The sequence below is a fragment of the Lemur catta genome, chromosome 8 (assembly GCF_020740605.2).
Source record: "Lemur catta isolate mLemCat1 chromosome 8, mLemCat1.pri, whole genome shotgun sequence".
Lineage (NCBI taxonomy): Eukaryota > Metazoa > Chordata > Mammalia > Primates > Lemuridae > Lemur > Lemur catta.
The window spans coordinates 31,413,649-31,428,819 of NC_059135.1; the positions used below are offsets into that span (position 1 = coordinate 31,413,649).

General features: G+C 37.5%; 2 protein-coding genes across 6 annotated transcripts in view; both read right to left on the reverse strand.

The window, feature by feature from the left end:
- Positions 1-1,151, reverse strand: part of LOC123643919 (aldehyde oxidase) — a 65,839-nt gene extending 64,688 nt beyond the window's left edge. Inside the window, exon 1 of one of the 4 annotated variants that reach the window (XM_045559818.1) lies at positions 942-1,151. In XM_045559818.1, the coding sequence (XP_045415774.1) occupies positions 942-986 (45 nt within the window). In that variant the 5' untranslated portion in view covers positions 987-1,151. The remainder of the gene's footprint in view (positions 1-941) is intronic. The other 3 variants (XM_045559819.1, XM_045559823.1, XM_045559820.1) reach the window with 3 other exon arrangements.
- A 5,975-nt stretch (positions 1,152-7,126) lies between these two features.
- SGO2 (shugoshin 2) overlaps positions 7,127-15,171 on the reverse strand; it is a 41,315-nt gene continuing 33,270 nt past the window's right edge. The window contains exon 9 of one of the 2 annotated variants that reach the window (XM_045559825.1): positions 7,127-7,501. In XM_045559825.1, the coding sequence (XP_045415781.1) occupies positions 7,486-7,501 (16 nt within the window). In that variant the 3' untranslated portion in view covers positions 7,127-7,485. Of the gene's footprint in view, positions 7,502-14,583; positions 14,855-15,171 lie in introns of those variants that run through there. The other variant, XM_045559824.1, reaches the window with a different exon arrangement.

The following is a 15,171-nucleotide window of genomic DNA, read 5'->3' on the forward strand; positions in this document are numbered from 1 at the left end:
CGGGCCTAGAGCAGGTCTCACAAGTGAGGGGCCTGCTGCTTAACCTTCGTCAGCTTCCTGGGGAGGCAGCTGGGGTCGGTCAGGGCAGGTGTCCTGGCTGTCCTCAGCCAGAAGTAGGGGTCGGTCACAGGTGCTCCGCATGAACCAGCGCCGGCACCACGGAAAGGAGTTATCACAGTCCTTGCTCAGTTGTTAGCTCTTGAGGAAGCTCTTTAACCTCCCTGCCTCAGTTTCCCCCTTCAAAGGTGTCAATATGCTGGGACAACATTACGAGTGAGCAGAGCTGATGCCCACATCCCGCGGGGCCTTGCCGGCCCCAGACATTGGACACGGCCTGGAACTGTCCCCAAGGATTGCGGAGTGAGCCCGGCAGTGGATCCCAGGCGGACCTCGGGGTCCGCAGAGCCTGGCTTTGATTCAGCTCTACCAGGAACTAGCTGTGACTTTGCAGTCACAATTTCTTCATCTGAGAAACGATGAGGGTGGTTTGAATTAGTTCATCTCTAAGGTTCTGTCCCGACTCTAAATTGCTCCCTGCTCATCCAAACACACCCTGAGAGCTGAGGCTCAGCCCTCCTTAGGCTGCTCTCGGTCTGCTGGGAGATGTTCCCGTTATGGGCCGGGATCTGCAGGAGAGCACTGGGGGCGCTGCCTTGGTGGTAAGAAGAGCTCTTTCCCTTCTTGTGTAGGGGGAGGGCGGTATCGGCCTGAGAGCCTTGGAAGGAGAGGAAAAGGGACCATGAGGAAGGTGGGGGCCTGAGGATCCAGGGCGGTCCCCCAAACACGTCCTTCGCCTGCCCCAGAGGTGGCGGTGAGGACGCAGAGGCAAACCCGGCTTCCAGCGAGCGAGCCCGGGTGGGGTCGCGCATCAGCCCTGGCGGCGCGGAGGGGACGAGGGACGGGGCGGGGGCCGGTCCCTGCGCTCCCGCGGGCGCGCTCACCTGGCGGCCGTTCACGTAGAAGAGCAGCTCGGGCGCCGGCTCCATGGTGGCGCGTCCGACGGCGGGTCGGTCCCAGGGCCAGCGCGGAGGCGGCGGCTCCGAGGAGTGGCAGGCGCCGGGACTAGGCCGCGCGACCCGACGAGTGGGGCGGGGCCTGCGGAGCCGAAAGTCCAACCAACCCCTCGACGCAGAAAGTCCAGATTAAGTCCCGGGAAAACTTCCCGGATCTGGTATGCGCGTGGACGCTCCGTGGGGGCTGCAGTCGACAGGCGAAGGTGAAGACGACCCCTTCGTCTCCCGGCCTGCGGCGCTTAGCGTCCGTGCCACCCTCGTGCGGCTTGGCAGATCCATCGCTTTGGTGGTCCCATGGTATTGCATGTTTTCAGTGGGTTTCCAGCTAAATGATAAGTCTGCCACCAGTAGCACCTCCGCCCCCCCCCCCCCCCCAGCTGCTGCAGTTCTGTCCTCTGCTCTGCAGGAGAGGATCTTACGGACAACGAATGGTTTTACAACTTCTTGAGAGTTTTAGAAATAATTATTCAAGTTTATTTTTAAAATCAAGAGCTACCTTGATATAGAAATAAACTTTTAAAAAATGTTTTATCACTCTTTGCAGTTTATCTGGTAAATGCCAACAGAGATGTTAACCATCTTGGAAAACTGTTTTAAAAAGTAAAACTTGGAAAATACTGAAAAGCATAAAAATAAAAATCACCTGCAAGCCCACAATTTAAGATTTACCACTCTTAAGCTTTTGGGTCCATCTTTACATTTTTGAAATCTGTACTATAACACTTTTAAAAATTCAAATGGGATTAAACTAGTTATTTTCCAGACTTCATTTGAACATACCTAGAATATTTTCCCATGTCATTTCATTTATGTAAACACAAAATTTTATTGTGAGATTTTCCAAAATTTGTACATGAAAGTGAAGCATACAACTAGCATCAACTCACCCCTTACTAAACTTTAACAATTCAACATTTTGCCACACTCCCTCATTTTTCTGCACTACTTTTAAGCCAATCCCAGACACATTATTTTACTCCTAAATACTTCAGTACACATTAAAAACTCACACATTTTATTACTCAGACACAATGCCACTTCTCAGTGTCTAAAAAATGTCTTTTACACTTGATTTCTTTGAATCCAACAGGGCTGCTCAATGTATTTGCTTGTGCTGTCTTCAGTCTCTTTTAATCTAGAACAGTTTCCTCACCCACTCCCCCCCCCCTTTTTTTAAAGCAAATCTCAACATGTCCAAGAAGAAACTAGGCCTGTTGTCCTATTGAAATGAACTACATTTTGAATGTGGCTGATTGCTTCTCTCCAGTGTTATTTGTTCTTCTGTCCTACTTATTTTCTATACACTAAATATTAGATCTAAAGCTCTGATTAAATTCAGGGTCAATTTGTTTTTGGAGAGGGTCAAGAATACTTCATAGTATTCTTGGTTGTCATGAAGTCTGGTTGTTTCATTCTTAATAATGCTAAGATTGATCAGTGGGTTCAGTATCCCTTCATAATGAATTTCTCCAACAACAATCTCACCTAATGGTTTCACATCCATTGTTGAGCACTGCCTCAACAGTAATTTTATTAGGGTGCTGCAATTTTTCCAATTCTAGGATTTCTTCTGCATTCATCAGCTGGGATCCTCTTGGCTAGAACTCCATCCTTCAGTAGAGCTATTGACTATCCACAAATTAAATTCATATCAGAAAGGCAAGATAAGTTTGTATTACTTTCCCTTAAATTATAAATTTTCAGAGTATTGAGTTACTTCCAGTAGTATACAATGTTTTACTTTCTCTCCCCCCTTCTTATCATTATGAATTTATGATTTTTCCTATAGTTAATGTGTTTTCATCAATTGTAATCATCATTCTTCAAGATGCTGTTTGTCCCATCTTAGGCCAATGGAAACAGCTTCAAATTGAAATCTGTGTCCTTTTGATATGTTTGCATTAGTTTTTGATAATTTCCTTGCTTTGTGGCACAATAAAAATGCCTCAAGCTCACCTTGTCTATATCCTGTCCCAGACTGGTTCCTTAACACATTAACTGCCATGTGAGTCGTATTTAACTCACACTAGTTTTGAGCCTGGGGCCTCAGGAAGCCTATGTAACTCATGTCTCCTCACCTTGAGAGCCACGAGAACTATTTTTCAAGTTATATAGCTTATACACAGAAAACAGTAAAAAAACCTCCACAGTTTTCATTAAATTAGAAAGGATCATTTTATTTTTGAAATTTTTATTCTATTTTCATAACAAAACACTGTGGCCCCAAGGAAATTTTTTTCTAGCGTGGCAGTCAGTATGTTAAAATGGGCAATAAGTATTTAGAAACCACAATCTGGGTGCTAAAGGTGCTCATTGCCAATGAGTTGTCATTGTTTTTACACATTTTTAGGGGGCAGCACTAGGAAATACAAAATTTTAAAAAGAAGGGTGACAAAAAGCACATATTCACACTGATATTTCTAATTAAAATTTTAGATTACAGGTTTTTAAAAATCTTCTTGGATTATAATTGTATCCCTTTCCTCTAGGCCAACAATCTTGGTTCTAAAACCTTAACATAATTGCTTTATCCTGTCCGTAGATGTATTTCAAAATAACCACACACTATTACAGTAGCAATAAGACTAGTGAGTGAAAGTTTAAGATTTCTTTGTAGTTCTTTTAATAAAGATTAAAAGATTACATTTTATTGAAGATGTAAATTCAAAATACTTTTTCTAAGGTCAAGTGTCTCTGTCGCCAACCTAATAGAAAATTATTTTCATTCTAGGTTGCTTTCAAATAAACTGTGCCCTATTGATGGTACACTGGTTGTTCTTTTTTGTTATTGTTATTACAAACCATGCCATAGTGCAATTTTTGTATTTTTGCAAGAGGAATTTTGGTATAGTTTCCTAAAAGTAGGACTGCAGGAGCAAATGATAAATGCATATGTAATTTTATTGAATATTGCCAAAATCTTTTCTATAAGGCTTGTTTCATTTTGCATTCTTTCAGCAATGTATAGACACCAACTGGGGTAAGTGTGCACACATTAGGGAAGACGTTGGGATTATTAGACCGGAGAAACTTGGAGGAGACCTGAAGGAGCCACTGTTAATATCTCAGGAGCTAGGAAAAAGGCTTCCAGAAGTCACAACTCAGACCTTTAAGAATGGGGTGCAGCAAAGATGGTGCTTATACCTCAGGGGCCTGAAAAAGCCTCCTTGAAAAGGTAGACCTGCAGCCTCTGATGAAGGGGCACAATCCAACTAGTGCTGTTACCTCTAAGAGAGCATAATGAGGCTGGTTCTAGAAGTGCTAAAACCAACTGGTGCCTTAACCTACTGCTGCTGCTGGGTAAAGCGCCATTACTTTGATGATACTGACAAGAGCAAGCAAACAGGAAGGAGTGAGTTCCTTTTCACTCTGATTTTCCATCCCCTTCAAGTGCACCCTATTGACAGGAGCTAAAAAGAAGTGAACTTGGAAAGAAAAAATATTTTTCAGTCCCAGCATCATATAGCAATGTATACAGAGATGGGCTGAGTGGAGACAACAGCTAGCACACATTAAAAAGGGGGATTTGTTCCATGAAAACAAGAATGCTTTGGTATCAGCAAATCTATGTAGTGTATCACGTTGATAGATTTTTGTGCTGATTATTAAGCTATTGTGTCTCAGCTTCAAATCCATACTTCTCTGTTTCCCTTTAAGGCCAAGACTTTGCAAATCAGCTTTCTTCTTTGCCAGCCTTCCTTTTAGTCTCTACCAATAGAGGACGTTAGAGGCAAACTGGAAGTATAGAGGAGAAAGGAGAAAAGTGCTTTGTTCCTATCAGCATAACCACAGAAATGGTTCACCCTGACAGCAACAATTGACTTCAGTACTCACAGCTGGCTCCATCTTATCAGACCAGTCTCATCATATCCTTTACGGGAAACTGGCCCCAACCAGTTGCAGTGTCCCAGGTCCTGAAACTCTTCCTCCAAGCCTTAAGTTCACTCTTTTTCCCTTTGTTCCTTCAGCCCTGGAGGTGGTGGGTGCTTCCCATATTTACTTCCTTTATGATACTCCAGTGGTCCCTTCTGCCTTTCCAATTCTTTTTTCATTTCTCTATTATATATGGTTAACAATTAATTGTGGTTTCTGTCCCTTGGCTGGACCCTAACTACACAATCACTATCAATGCCAAAAGTCATTTGTTGAAATTCAACACCCACTCATAATTTTTCGAAAAAAGCATTCAAGCTGGGCATGGTGGCTCATGCCTATAATCTCAGTGCTTTGGAAGGCTGAGGCAGGAGGATGGCTTAAGGCCAGGAGTTGGAGACCAGTCTGGGCATCATAGTGAAACCTCATCTCTACAAAAAATAAAAATAAAAACATCAGCCAGGTGTAGTGGTACATTCCTGTAGTCCTAGCTACTAGGGAGGCTGAGGCAGGAGGATTGCTTGTGCCCAGGAGTTTGAGGTTATAGTGAGCTATGATCACACCACTGCACTCCAGCCTGGGCGACAGAGCAAGACTCTGAAAATAAATAAAAACAAAAAGGCACTCAAATAATAATTTATAGATTATACTTTAATGTGATTATAAATATACATAACCAGGCCAAAAGCCACCATCTTCCTTAATGAATTAAAACCAGAGATGTTCCCATAAAAAATCAGGAATGAGATGAGGATACTCGCTATTCCCACTACTATTTAACATTTTACTTAAAGTAGCAGCCATGCAATAAGATAAGAGAAAGCAATGGGAAGCATAAAAATTGAAAAAAGAGGTAAAATAGTGTGGTTTTCAGGAGTTATGTGTGGAAAAAAGTATTACAAACAAAAACAGTTAAGTAATTAACATACAGAAATCAATAGTCTTTATATACGCAAACAGTAATTAGGAGAGAAAAATCAAAGAGAAGACCTCATTTATACTACTAAGAAAAAAGATAAACTAGGCATAAATTTATCAAGAAATGCACAAAACCTATATAAGGAAAACTTTCAAACTCTTCTAGTCTCTGTAATTTAAAACATATGGTATTGGGCATAAAAAGACACACAGACTAGAAGACAGCAGAAAATCAAAAAATAAATTTAAGTGCACATGGAAATACAACATTAAAAGGTAGCATTTCAAAATAGTAGTGGAAAGCAGGACTTTTTAGTTAATTGAGAATCATTTGGAAAAAAGGTCAAAATGGCATTCATACTTCACACCACATAATAAACAAATTCCACATGAATTAGAAATTTAAAAAATAAATGAAACCATTGGTAAATGTTTTTATAATCTGGGAGTAGGAAAATTTTTTCTTACTGTGGCCAAATTCCAGCAATAGTAAAGGAAAAGGTTGATACATATGACTATAAAAAATAAAAAATAATTGCATGGCAACAGAAAAAAGAAAACTCTTACAGAAAGAAAAAATAGAAAGAAACAATAGGAACAAAAATATAATACCAGAGTGACTCTAGGAGGCCCAAAGTCTTAAAATAATAGTTCAGGAAAGAGAACAAAGACTGTCAGAGTGTCAAGCTCTTAACCACCGCATAGACTGTTACTTTAATAAAGCTTCTAGCCTCCACTCAACTGTCATTGTTGGGTGGCTGTTCTACCTTAGCAGTTGGAAATGTCATCTTTAATATTATGAATAAGTTCTGTGGTACCCCGTACCCTTACGGCAGTCTCTCAAAGTGTAGAACTAGAAAAATCTGTCCCAGGCTTACCTGAAGTGTTTGTTAAATGCAGATTTCTGGGCCCACCCCTTCAGTAGTCTGATATTGTCTAAGAAAGCTTTTCTATCTAGGCAGCATAAAGTTTCACTAGTAATTTTCATATGATAAGCTATATATCGATCTCAGACATGAATAGGATTTATTACTTATTACTAGAATAGTAAGTGATCTTTTTAGTTATAAAAACCAAATTCAAAGGAACTTGAAAGATTAATCCTTCCCCCAAGTCATCAGATTACATATAATGGAAGTAATACAAAAACTGACACCTAACACAAGTATTTCTGAAAGTAGAACAATGAAGGGTAAGAGAAAACTAGCCAGGGTAGAATGTGACTTTTAAAACCTTTTAGATGCTCACATATACTGAATGGTTTAAAAACAGAACAAAACAAGATAGCTTGGTATACAAGAAAACCAATGCAAAAGTATTTATTAATGCAGTTTATTTGGTAAAAAGGTTAATAACTATTGTTTGGTTAAAGGCTATTAGGTAGAAAGAAGCTTAAATAACCAGGAAGATGTTAGGCGATGACCAAAATGATTTTAAAGTTTAATATTACAAAATTTAGACATATGTCCTATTTTATGCACATGTATCTAAAGATACATGTGCTATTTTATGCACATATATCTAAACACAAGAAGGGACAAATCAACCCTCCATGAAAAGGCCAAAGAGGAAAAAAAGCAAACTTTTCATCAAACGTTTCATCTTCTCGATCCTAGTTATGTTTTTATTTTGACTCATTATGCTTTGAGAATTCAGAAAAACCAGAATCCATAAATTCACCTCATCTTCTCATTTTGCTGCAAAGTAGAAAAAAAGGAAGATTAATAATAACAACACGAAACTAGTATTTGCTGTGAAGCAGGGAGAAGAAAATTGTTGCATCATACCAGTAGAAAAGCAGTTTCCTTAAACCACAGGCTTTGCTATATATTTGAAATATCTATAATAGTGGGAATTATAAGATTTAAGAAAAATTAATCGACATAGATTTTACACATTGCATGCTTTACTACATATTTCCTTTTTATTAAGAAATGTAGCACACATCCAACAATACATGAAAATGTACAGTTTAAAAACAATAAAATACATGCTCATGTTCCTATCACCCGAGTTAAAAAATAAGGTACTACCACATCTCAGAAGCTTCCAGTGTATTCCCTTCTGGTCACGTCCCTCTCCTCCCCAGAAAGTAACAACTATCCTCCTTTGCTTTTCTTTACAGTTTTTACCACCTGTGTATTGCACTCCTAAAAAGTATACTGTTTGGTTTTATCTACATTTGACCTTTATATCAATGGAATAATACTGTAGGTGTTTTTCTGTGATTTGCTTTTTTCAACTCAACATCTTTATTCATTTTCAAGCCTCTCCTTTATTGAAACATCAGACATACTTATTTTATTTAATATATTCTGTATATGATTCTCCTAACAGCTGTTTCTGCTGGTACCTTGTTCCCTTGCATGTATAGTATTTTTCTTAACTGTGAGCTAGCTGTTCATTTCCTTTGGAACTTTGGCTGTGGAAAATATGTTAAGATGTGAGATGAAGGAGGACTCCCTAGAAAATATTTGCATTTGCTTCTGACAGACAATAGATGCATTCAAGTTTTTTTGCTTTTTAGTATTTTATCCAGTAATTTTATCTTTTCAGTAAGAGTGCTGATCCATGCACCTAGTATACCATGTTGTAAGAAGCAGAGTTGTATTTATCCTTTACATTTTATATATATATATATGTGTTTTGGGATGAAATACATGCACATAGTCCCAAATTAAAAAGGTCTAAAAGATTAAATGGAAAGGTCTCTTTCTCTCTTGTGAGCCAATATGATATTCATGCCTTGGGTAATTAGATAGAATTTACTTAATCCTTTCAAAAGAGTTACCTATTCTAACCTAATTATAGCAAAATGAAATAGTGTTCTATTTTAGTTTAGATCTGTGCAGGCAGATTTTTTGCTAAACAGCTTAGCTGGTAAATGTTTTAAAAGGAAAAATCACAATGAACATTCAGTACAAATACTGAGTGATGACCACCCAGCTGCCACTTTCTTTTGTCCTTCTTTTTGGATTGGAAAGGGTATGCAGCAGGTATATCACAGCTTCTGGTAGCTCCTGTAAAAACAGATCCTAATTGAAGCTGCTTGCCATTATGGAATGATCACCATAGGCAATGATGATAGGAATGGCAGGAGTTATCAGGAAGGGAACACAAATAGGTTTTTAGAGTCTTTATCACTTAAGTGCCAGAGCATAGAATGTGACAAATTCAGAAATTTGTAATAGTAAAGGCCACCATCCACAATGAATATATATAGTAATTATAATATTTATGCAGCAAAAAGCAGAACCACGACCTTTCTGAAGCAAAAGCTACAGGAGGTATGTGGAGAGATAGGAATACATAACAGATTTTAACATACCACTCTCAGTACAAGACGACAGATCAAGTGGATAAAAAATAAGGAGACCGAAGATTTAAGCAACATAATCAACACAGTCTTATGGATATATATCAAACTTTACACCCTGATTACGGGGAACACTACTCAAGTGCTCCCAGAACAGTTACAAAAGCTGATTATGTATTAGGTCACAAAGGAAACACTGGCAACCTCCATAAAGTAGAAATACTACAATAAACAATCTCTGACCATAATAAAACTAGAATTTACAAAACAAAAAAATAGAATGGCCCATCTACCTGAAAATTTTACTTTACTTTATTTTGAGATAGTCTTGCTTTGTTGCCCTTATTGGAGTACAGTAGCATGATTGTAGCTCACTGTAGCCTCAAATTCCTGGGCTCAAGTAATCCTCCTCCCTCAGCCTCCTGAGTAGCTGAGACTACAAGTGCAGGCCACCATGCCCAACTATTTTTTAAAAATTTTTTATAGAGACAGGGTCTTGTTATATTGTTCAGGCTGGTCTCAAACTCCTGGCCTCAACTGATCCTCCTGCCTTGGCTTCATAAAGTGCTGGGATTACAGGCATGAACCACTGTGCCTGCCCTATCTAGAAATTTTAAAACCTTCCAATAAATAACTTCCAAGTAAAAAAAGAAATTTTAAAATGACAATGAAAACACTATATATCAGAATCTATGAGGTGCATTTAAAAAATTGATCACAGAAAAATGAACTGTACTAAACATTTTTACCATGTAAATTAAAGAATAAAAATAATAAATTGAATTCTCAGCTCCAAAAACTAGAAAAAGGGCAAAGTAAATCAAAAGAAAACGCAAAGAAGGAAATAACTATAAAGCAGGAATTAATAAAGTAGAGAACAGCAAATAGATATGACTAGTAAATCAAAGTCCTGATTCTTTGGAAAAGTTAATAAATAGACAAACCACTACCTAACCTGATCAAGGGAAAAAAAGAGAAAAAGCACAAAAACAAGAAATAATAAATGACAAAGGTGAAATAATCATTGAAAGAAAAGATATTTAGAATTCATTTACATGTCCAATTCATAAGAGATACTGTCATAGACTTTTATGCAAATTAATTTGAAAGCCTAGATGAAACAGATAATTTCCTGTGGAAATACAAATAACCTATAGTTAGTGCATTAGAACAAGAAAGTTTAAATAGAACAATTTTTACAAAAGAAATAGACAAAGTTATTAAGGAATTACTTCACAAAAAAACCACCAGATCCAGTTTCAGAGGGGGATCCTACTAACCCTTCAAAATCCAGACACTCTCAATGTTCTATAAATTATATGTAAATATATATTATGATAAATATGTATGTTATAATGCTTTATAAATTATTTCATTAAGGGAACCAAGAAGGAGACCTTCTAGATTACCTTAATACAGCAACTATAATATTACACCTAAGTCAGATAAAGACAATTCAAAGAAAGATAACTATAGACCTATGTCAGTTGTGAATATTGACATAAAAATTCAACAAAAAATTTTAGCAAACACAATCCAACATCACATTATGAAAAACATACATCATGACCAAGTGGAATTTATTTCAGGAATGCAAGATTAGTTCAGTATTAGGAAACTCATCATCAGACACCATGTTAATAAATCTAAAGGACATAAAGCATATGATAATCTCCATAGATGCTGAACAAGCCATTGACAAAATCCAATACTCACCCATGATAAAAACACTCAACAGGAATTCAGAGACACTTTCATAATGTGATAAATTACATATACATACCTCAATCCTAAAGTAAGTATCTTGTTTAATGGAGAGATAATAGAATAATTTCTACCAAAATCAGGAACAAGACAAGCATGCCTATTATTCCTGCTACTATTCAATATTGTACTAGTGGTATTAATCAATGCAATTAGACAAGAGAAAACAATTAGAGGCATACAAATGGGTAAGGAAGGAGTAAAACTATCTCTGTTTTCAGATGATATGACAGTACACTTGGAAAACTCCAGAGAATCAGTGAGATAAGAGAATAAAAGAATTTAGCTAAGTAGCAAGATATAAACTTATACAAATGTGAACAGCTTTGATATACATGAATAACACTGGGTGTGATTTATACATCCATTTACAATAGCAACAAAGAAAGCTAAATACTTATAACTAAATTCAGCAAAATACGTGTAAAGCCTATGTAAGTAAAACTTTAAAACACTTCTAAAAGACATAAAAAAAGACATAAACAAATGGACATCCCCATTGTTGTACAGAATTCAGTATTGTGAAGATTAATTTCCTAAAATAATGTATAAATTCAGTGCAATCTCAATAAAAATAATAAGCTAGACTAGCAGTTTTCAACTCAGGGTGATTTTGCCTCCCAGTTGACAGTTTGCAACATCTGGAGACTTTTACGGTTGTTATAAATGGGAGGATGCTACTGACATCTAGTGGATGGAGGTCAGGAATACTGCTAAACATACTACAAGATACAGGACAACCTCCCACAACAAACAAATATCTAGCCCAAAATATCAACAATGCTGAGATTATGAAACCCTGAGCTAGACAAGCTAATACTGCACAGAAGTTCATAAGGAAAAACAAACATTAAAGAATAGCTAGGGAAACAAGCAAAAAGATAAACTATGAGAAGATTCTGGCCCTACCAGACATTAAAACAAGCAAAAAGATAAACTATGAGAAGATTCTGGCCCTACCAGACATTAAAACATACTATAATAAAGCCTCTACAATAAACAAGTGGACCACTGCAATATATTAAATCCAGAATTAGACCACCCAAAAATACATATAGAAATTTAGTATAAAAAATCACAAATATTTTAGATAAAGTTGAATTTTGGAATAAATAAATGGTGCTCGGACAAATGGGTAGCCATTTGGAAAAAAAGATAAAACTAGATCTATATTTTATACCACACACAAGAAAAAAAATTCCAAATGGACTAGGGATTTATGTAAGAAATAAAACTATAAAAATATTAGAAGAAAATATGGGTGAATTCCTATTTAACCATACTACAGGGAAAAGCTTTCTAACTATGAGTCAAAATTCAAAAAGGATAAAACAAAAAGATGGGTAAATCTGACTACATAAAAATAAAATTTTTACATGGTTAATTAAAAGCATCATAAAATCAAAAGACAATTAAACTAGAAAAAATATTGGTAACATATACCGCAAAGAGCTGATATCACCAGTATATATATATACATATATATATATGTATGTGTGTATATATATATATATATAAAATTTCTTAATTACTGAGGGACAAAGGTCCAAAATCCAAATGATAAATAGGAAAAAGACATGAACAGACCAAAAAACGATATAATGCCCCTCAAGCATATGAAAAAAATGTTCAGACTCACTCATAGGGAAATGCAAATTACAACATTGGGATTCTATTTCTCACCTATCACTGGCAAAAACTAAACATATGCCAACATGTTCTGTTGATGAAGCTGTGGAAAATGTGTGCTCTAACACTGTGGTCCCCAACCCCTAGGCTGTGGCCTGTTAGGAACTGGCATCACCGCCTGAGTTTTGCCTCCCCATCCCACCCCCCTGTTCCCTTCCATCCATGGAAAAATTGCCTTGTCTTATATGAAACTGGTCCCTGATACCAAAAAGGCTGGGGATTGCTGCTGCTGGTGGGAGTGCATGTTGGTACAAGTCTCTGTAGGGAAGTGTGGCAATACCTAAGACAACTACATATGTGCTTATTTTTCAACCCTGCAATCTCACTCTTAGAAATTTACCCTGAAGATACACCCCCAACAATATAAAAATATAAATGCACAAGATTGTTCAATGTAGTATTTTTATAATTGCAAAATATTAGAAACAACCTAAAAGTACAAATATAAGAATGTGATTGAATAAACTATATATATTTAGACACATGAAGTAAGTATTATCCAGCTACAAAAAAAGAATGAGAAAAATCTCTATGAATTGACATGAAGTGATTTCTAGAACACACTGTTAAATGAAAAATAAAGCTCAACAAAGTAGCCACACTATGCTACCTTTATATTAAGGAAAAAGGAGATATACATATATCTGCTTATTTGTATAAAGTAAGTACAGGAAGGATAAACCAGAAATTTAAAAAACTGGTTAGTTACCCACAGGTAGGTCAAAATGGGATAGAAAGAAGAGGTAATGAAAACAGGGTAGCAGAGATGAGGAAGCAGTTGACTTCTTAGCATATACCATTTTGTTTAGTTCTGACTTATACAATCTGAAAATGTTTCACAAACTCCAAAAGTAAACAAATAAAACCTATCAAGATGTAGGAGGAGAATAATGGAATACAAACAATAACAAATGAATAACTGAGAAACATAACTACACTGAAGGGTTTGGAGAAGAAAAGAACTAAACTGAGACAAAAAAGAACTGCCTAAATGCTATAATCTAGTTAATAAATGTTTCTCTCACAGGGATATGGGTTAGCATTCTTGAAACTACTTTATGTGTATACTAGAATTGGACAAGTAAGTAAATAGTTCATAGATAAAGAGAGCCAAGTATCTCATTGATGGAGAAAGAATTTACTAAAAAGCAAAAGGGGAAAGCTAAAATGAATGCTGTGGAATTAGACTGGAATCAGAGGTATTAGTATAAGCTCATGGTTTTTACAATATATACAGAGAGATACAGAAATATGAGAGTGTTGTATGTGTGAGTTACTACACATACATGTTTCCCAGCTCTGCCTGCTGAGAGTGTCTAAGAGCAACAACATCCATGGTAGACAGACTCTCGGGAGGAGCCCCCCATGAACCCAGCCTACTGGTGTTCATGCTCTTTTTTTGTTGTTGAGCCCGGGCTAGAGTGAGTGCCGTGGTATCAGCCTAGCTCACAGCAACCTCAAACTTCTGGGCTTAAGTGATCCTACTGCCTCAGCCTCCCGAGTAGCTGGGACTACAGGCCTGCGCCACCATGCCTGGCTAATTTTTTTCTATATATATTTTTTAGTTGGCCAGATAATTTCTATTTTTTAGTAGAGACGGGGTCTCACTATTGCTCAGGCTGGTCTTGAACTCCTGACCTCGAGCGATCCACCTGCCTCGGCCTCCCAGAGTGCTAGGATTACAGGCGTGAGCCGCAGCGCCCAGCCCATGCTCTTGTATAGTCCCTTCCCCTTGAGTATGGGCAGGAGCTGTGAACTTGCATCTAACAAATGGAATACGGCAAAGGTGACGGGATGTCTCATTTCTGAGATGACACTTCCTCATATAAGACTCTATCTTACTAGAGGATTTACTCTAGAGACTCTCTCCATAGCTAGCTTTGAAGGAAGTGGCCATTTTGGGAGGGAAGCTCAGGTGGTAAGGAGCTAAGGCCTCTACTTGACAGCAAGAAGCTGAGGCCCTCTGTCTTATAACAACAAGGAAATGAATTCTCTCAACATCCTGTGTGACTTTAGAAGCAGATTCTTCCCCAGTTTAGCCTCCAAATGAGAACCAGACTAGATGACATCTTTAGTGAGGCTTTGTAAGACCCTAAGCAGGGCACCCAACTAAGCTGTGTCCAGACTGCTGCTTTAAGCCACTAAGTTTATGGTAATATTGTTCTGCAGTAATAGATAACTAATACAACACAAGACACGAACATACCTTGTGCTCAGATCTTGGCTCTTAAATACAATTCTCCAATTAAGGTAACTAGGCTTCTCAATCAAGTGTCTAGTTCTGGGGATGGGGCAGGAAAAAACATTAGGATGAACCTGGAACGTCTTGTTTGTTAGAAAGTAAGGAAGTGCTCAAAATAGTACAAAGTCTTGTGGAAAGGACACAGAAGCCAACCTGAAGGAACTCCTAATGGTCAAATTTGGAATAATCTGAGCAACAAAATAAATATTGATAGTACTGGATTTTCATCTATGGAGCAAAATCCATATCCATGAGCCCATACTGCTATAAATAAATAGAAGGAAAAGGGACAACTCTTCCTTACAGTAGAATTCCAATTAATATACAAGGAAGAAGAGAAATAGAAACTTACTATT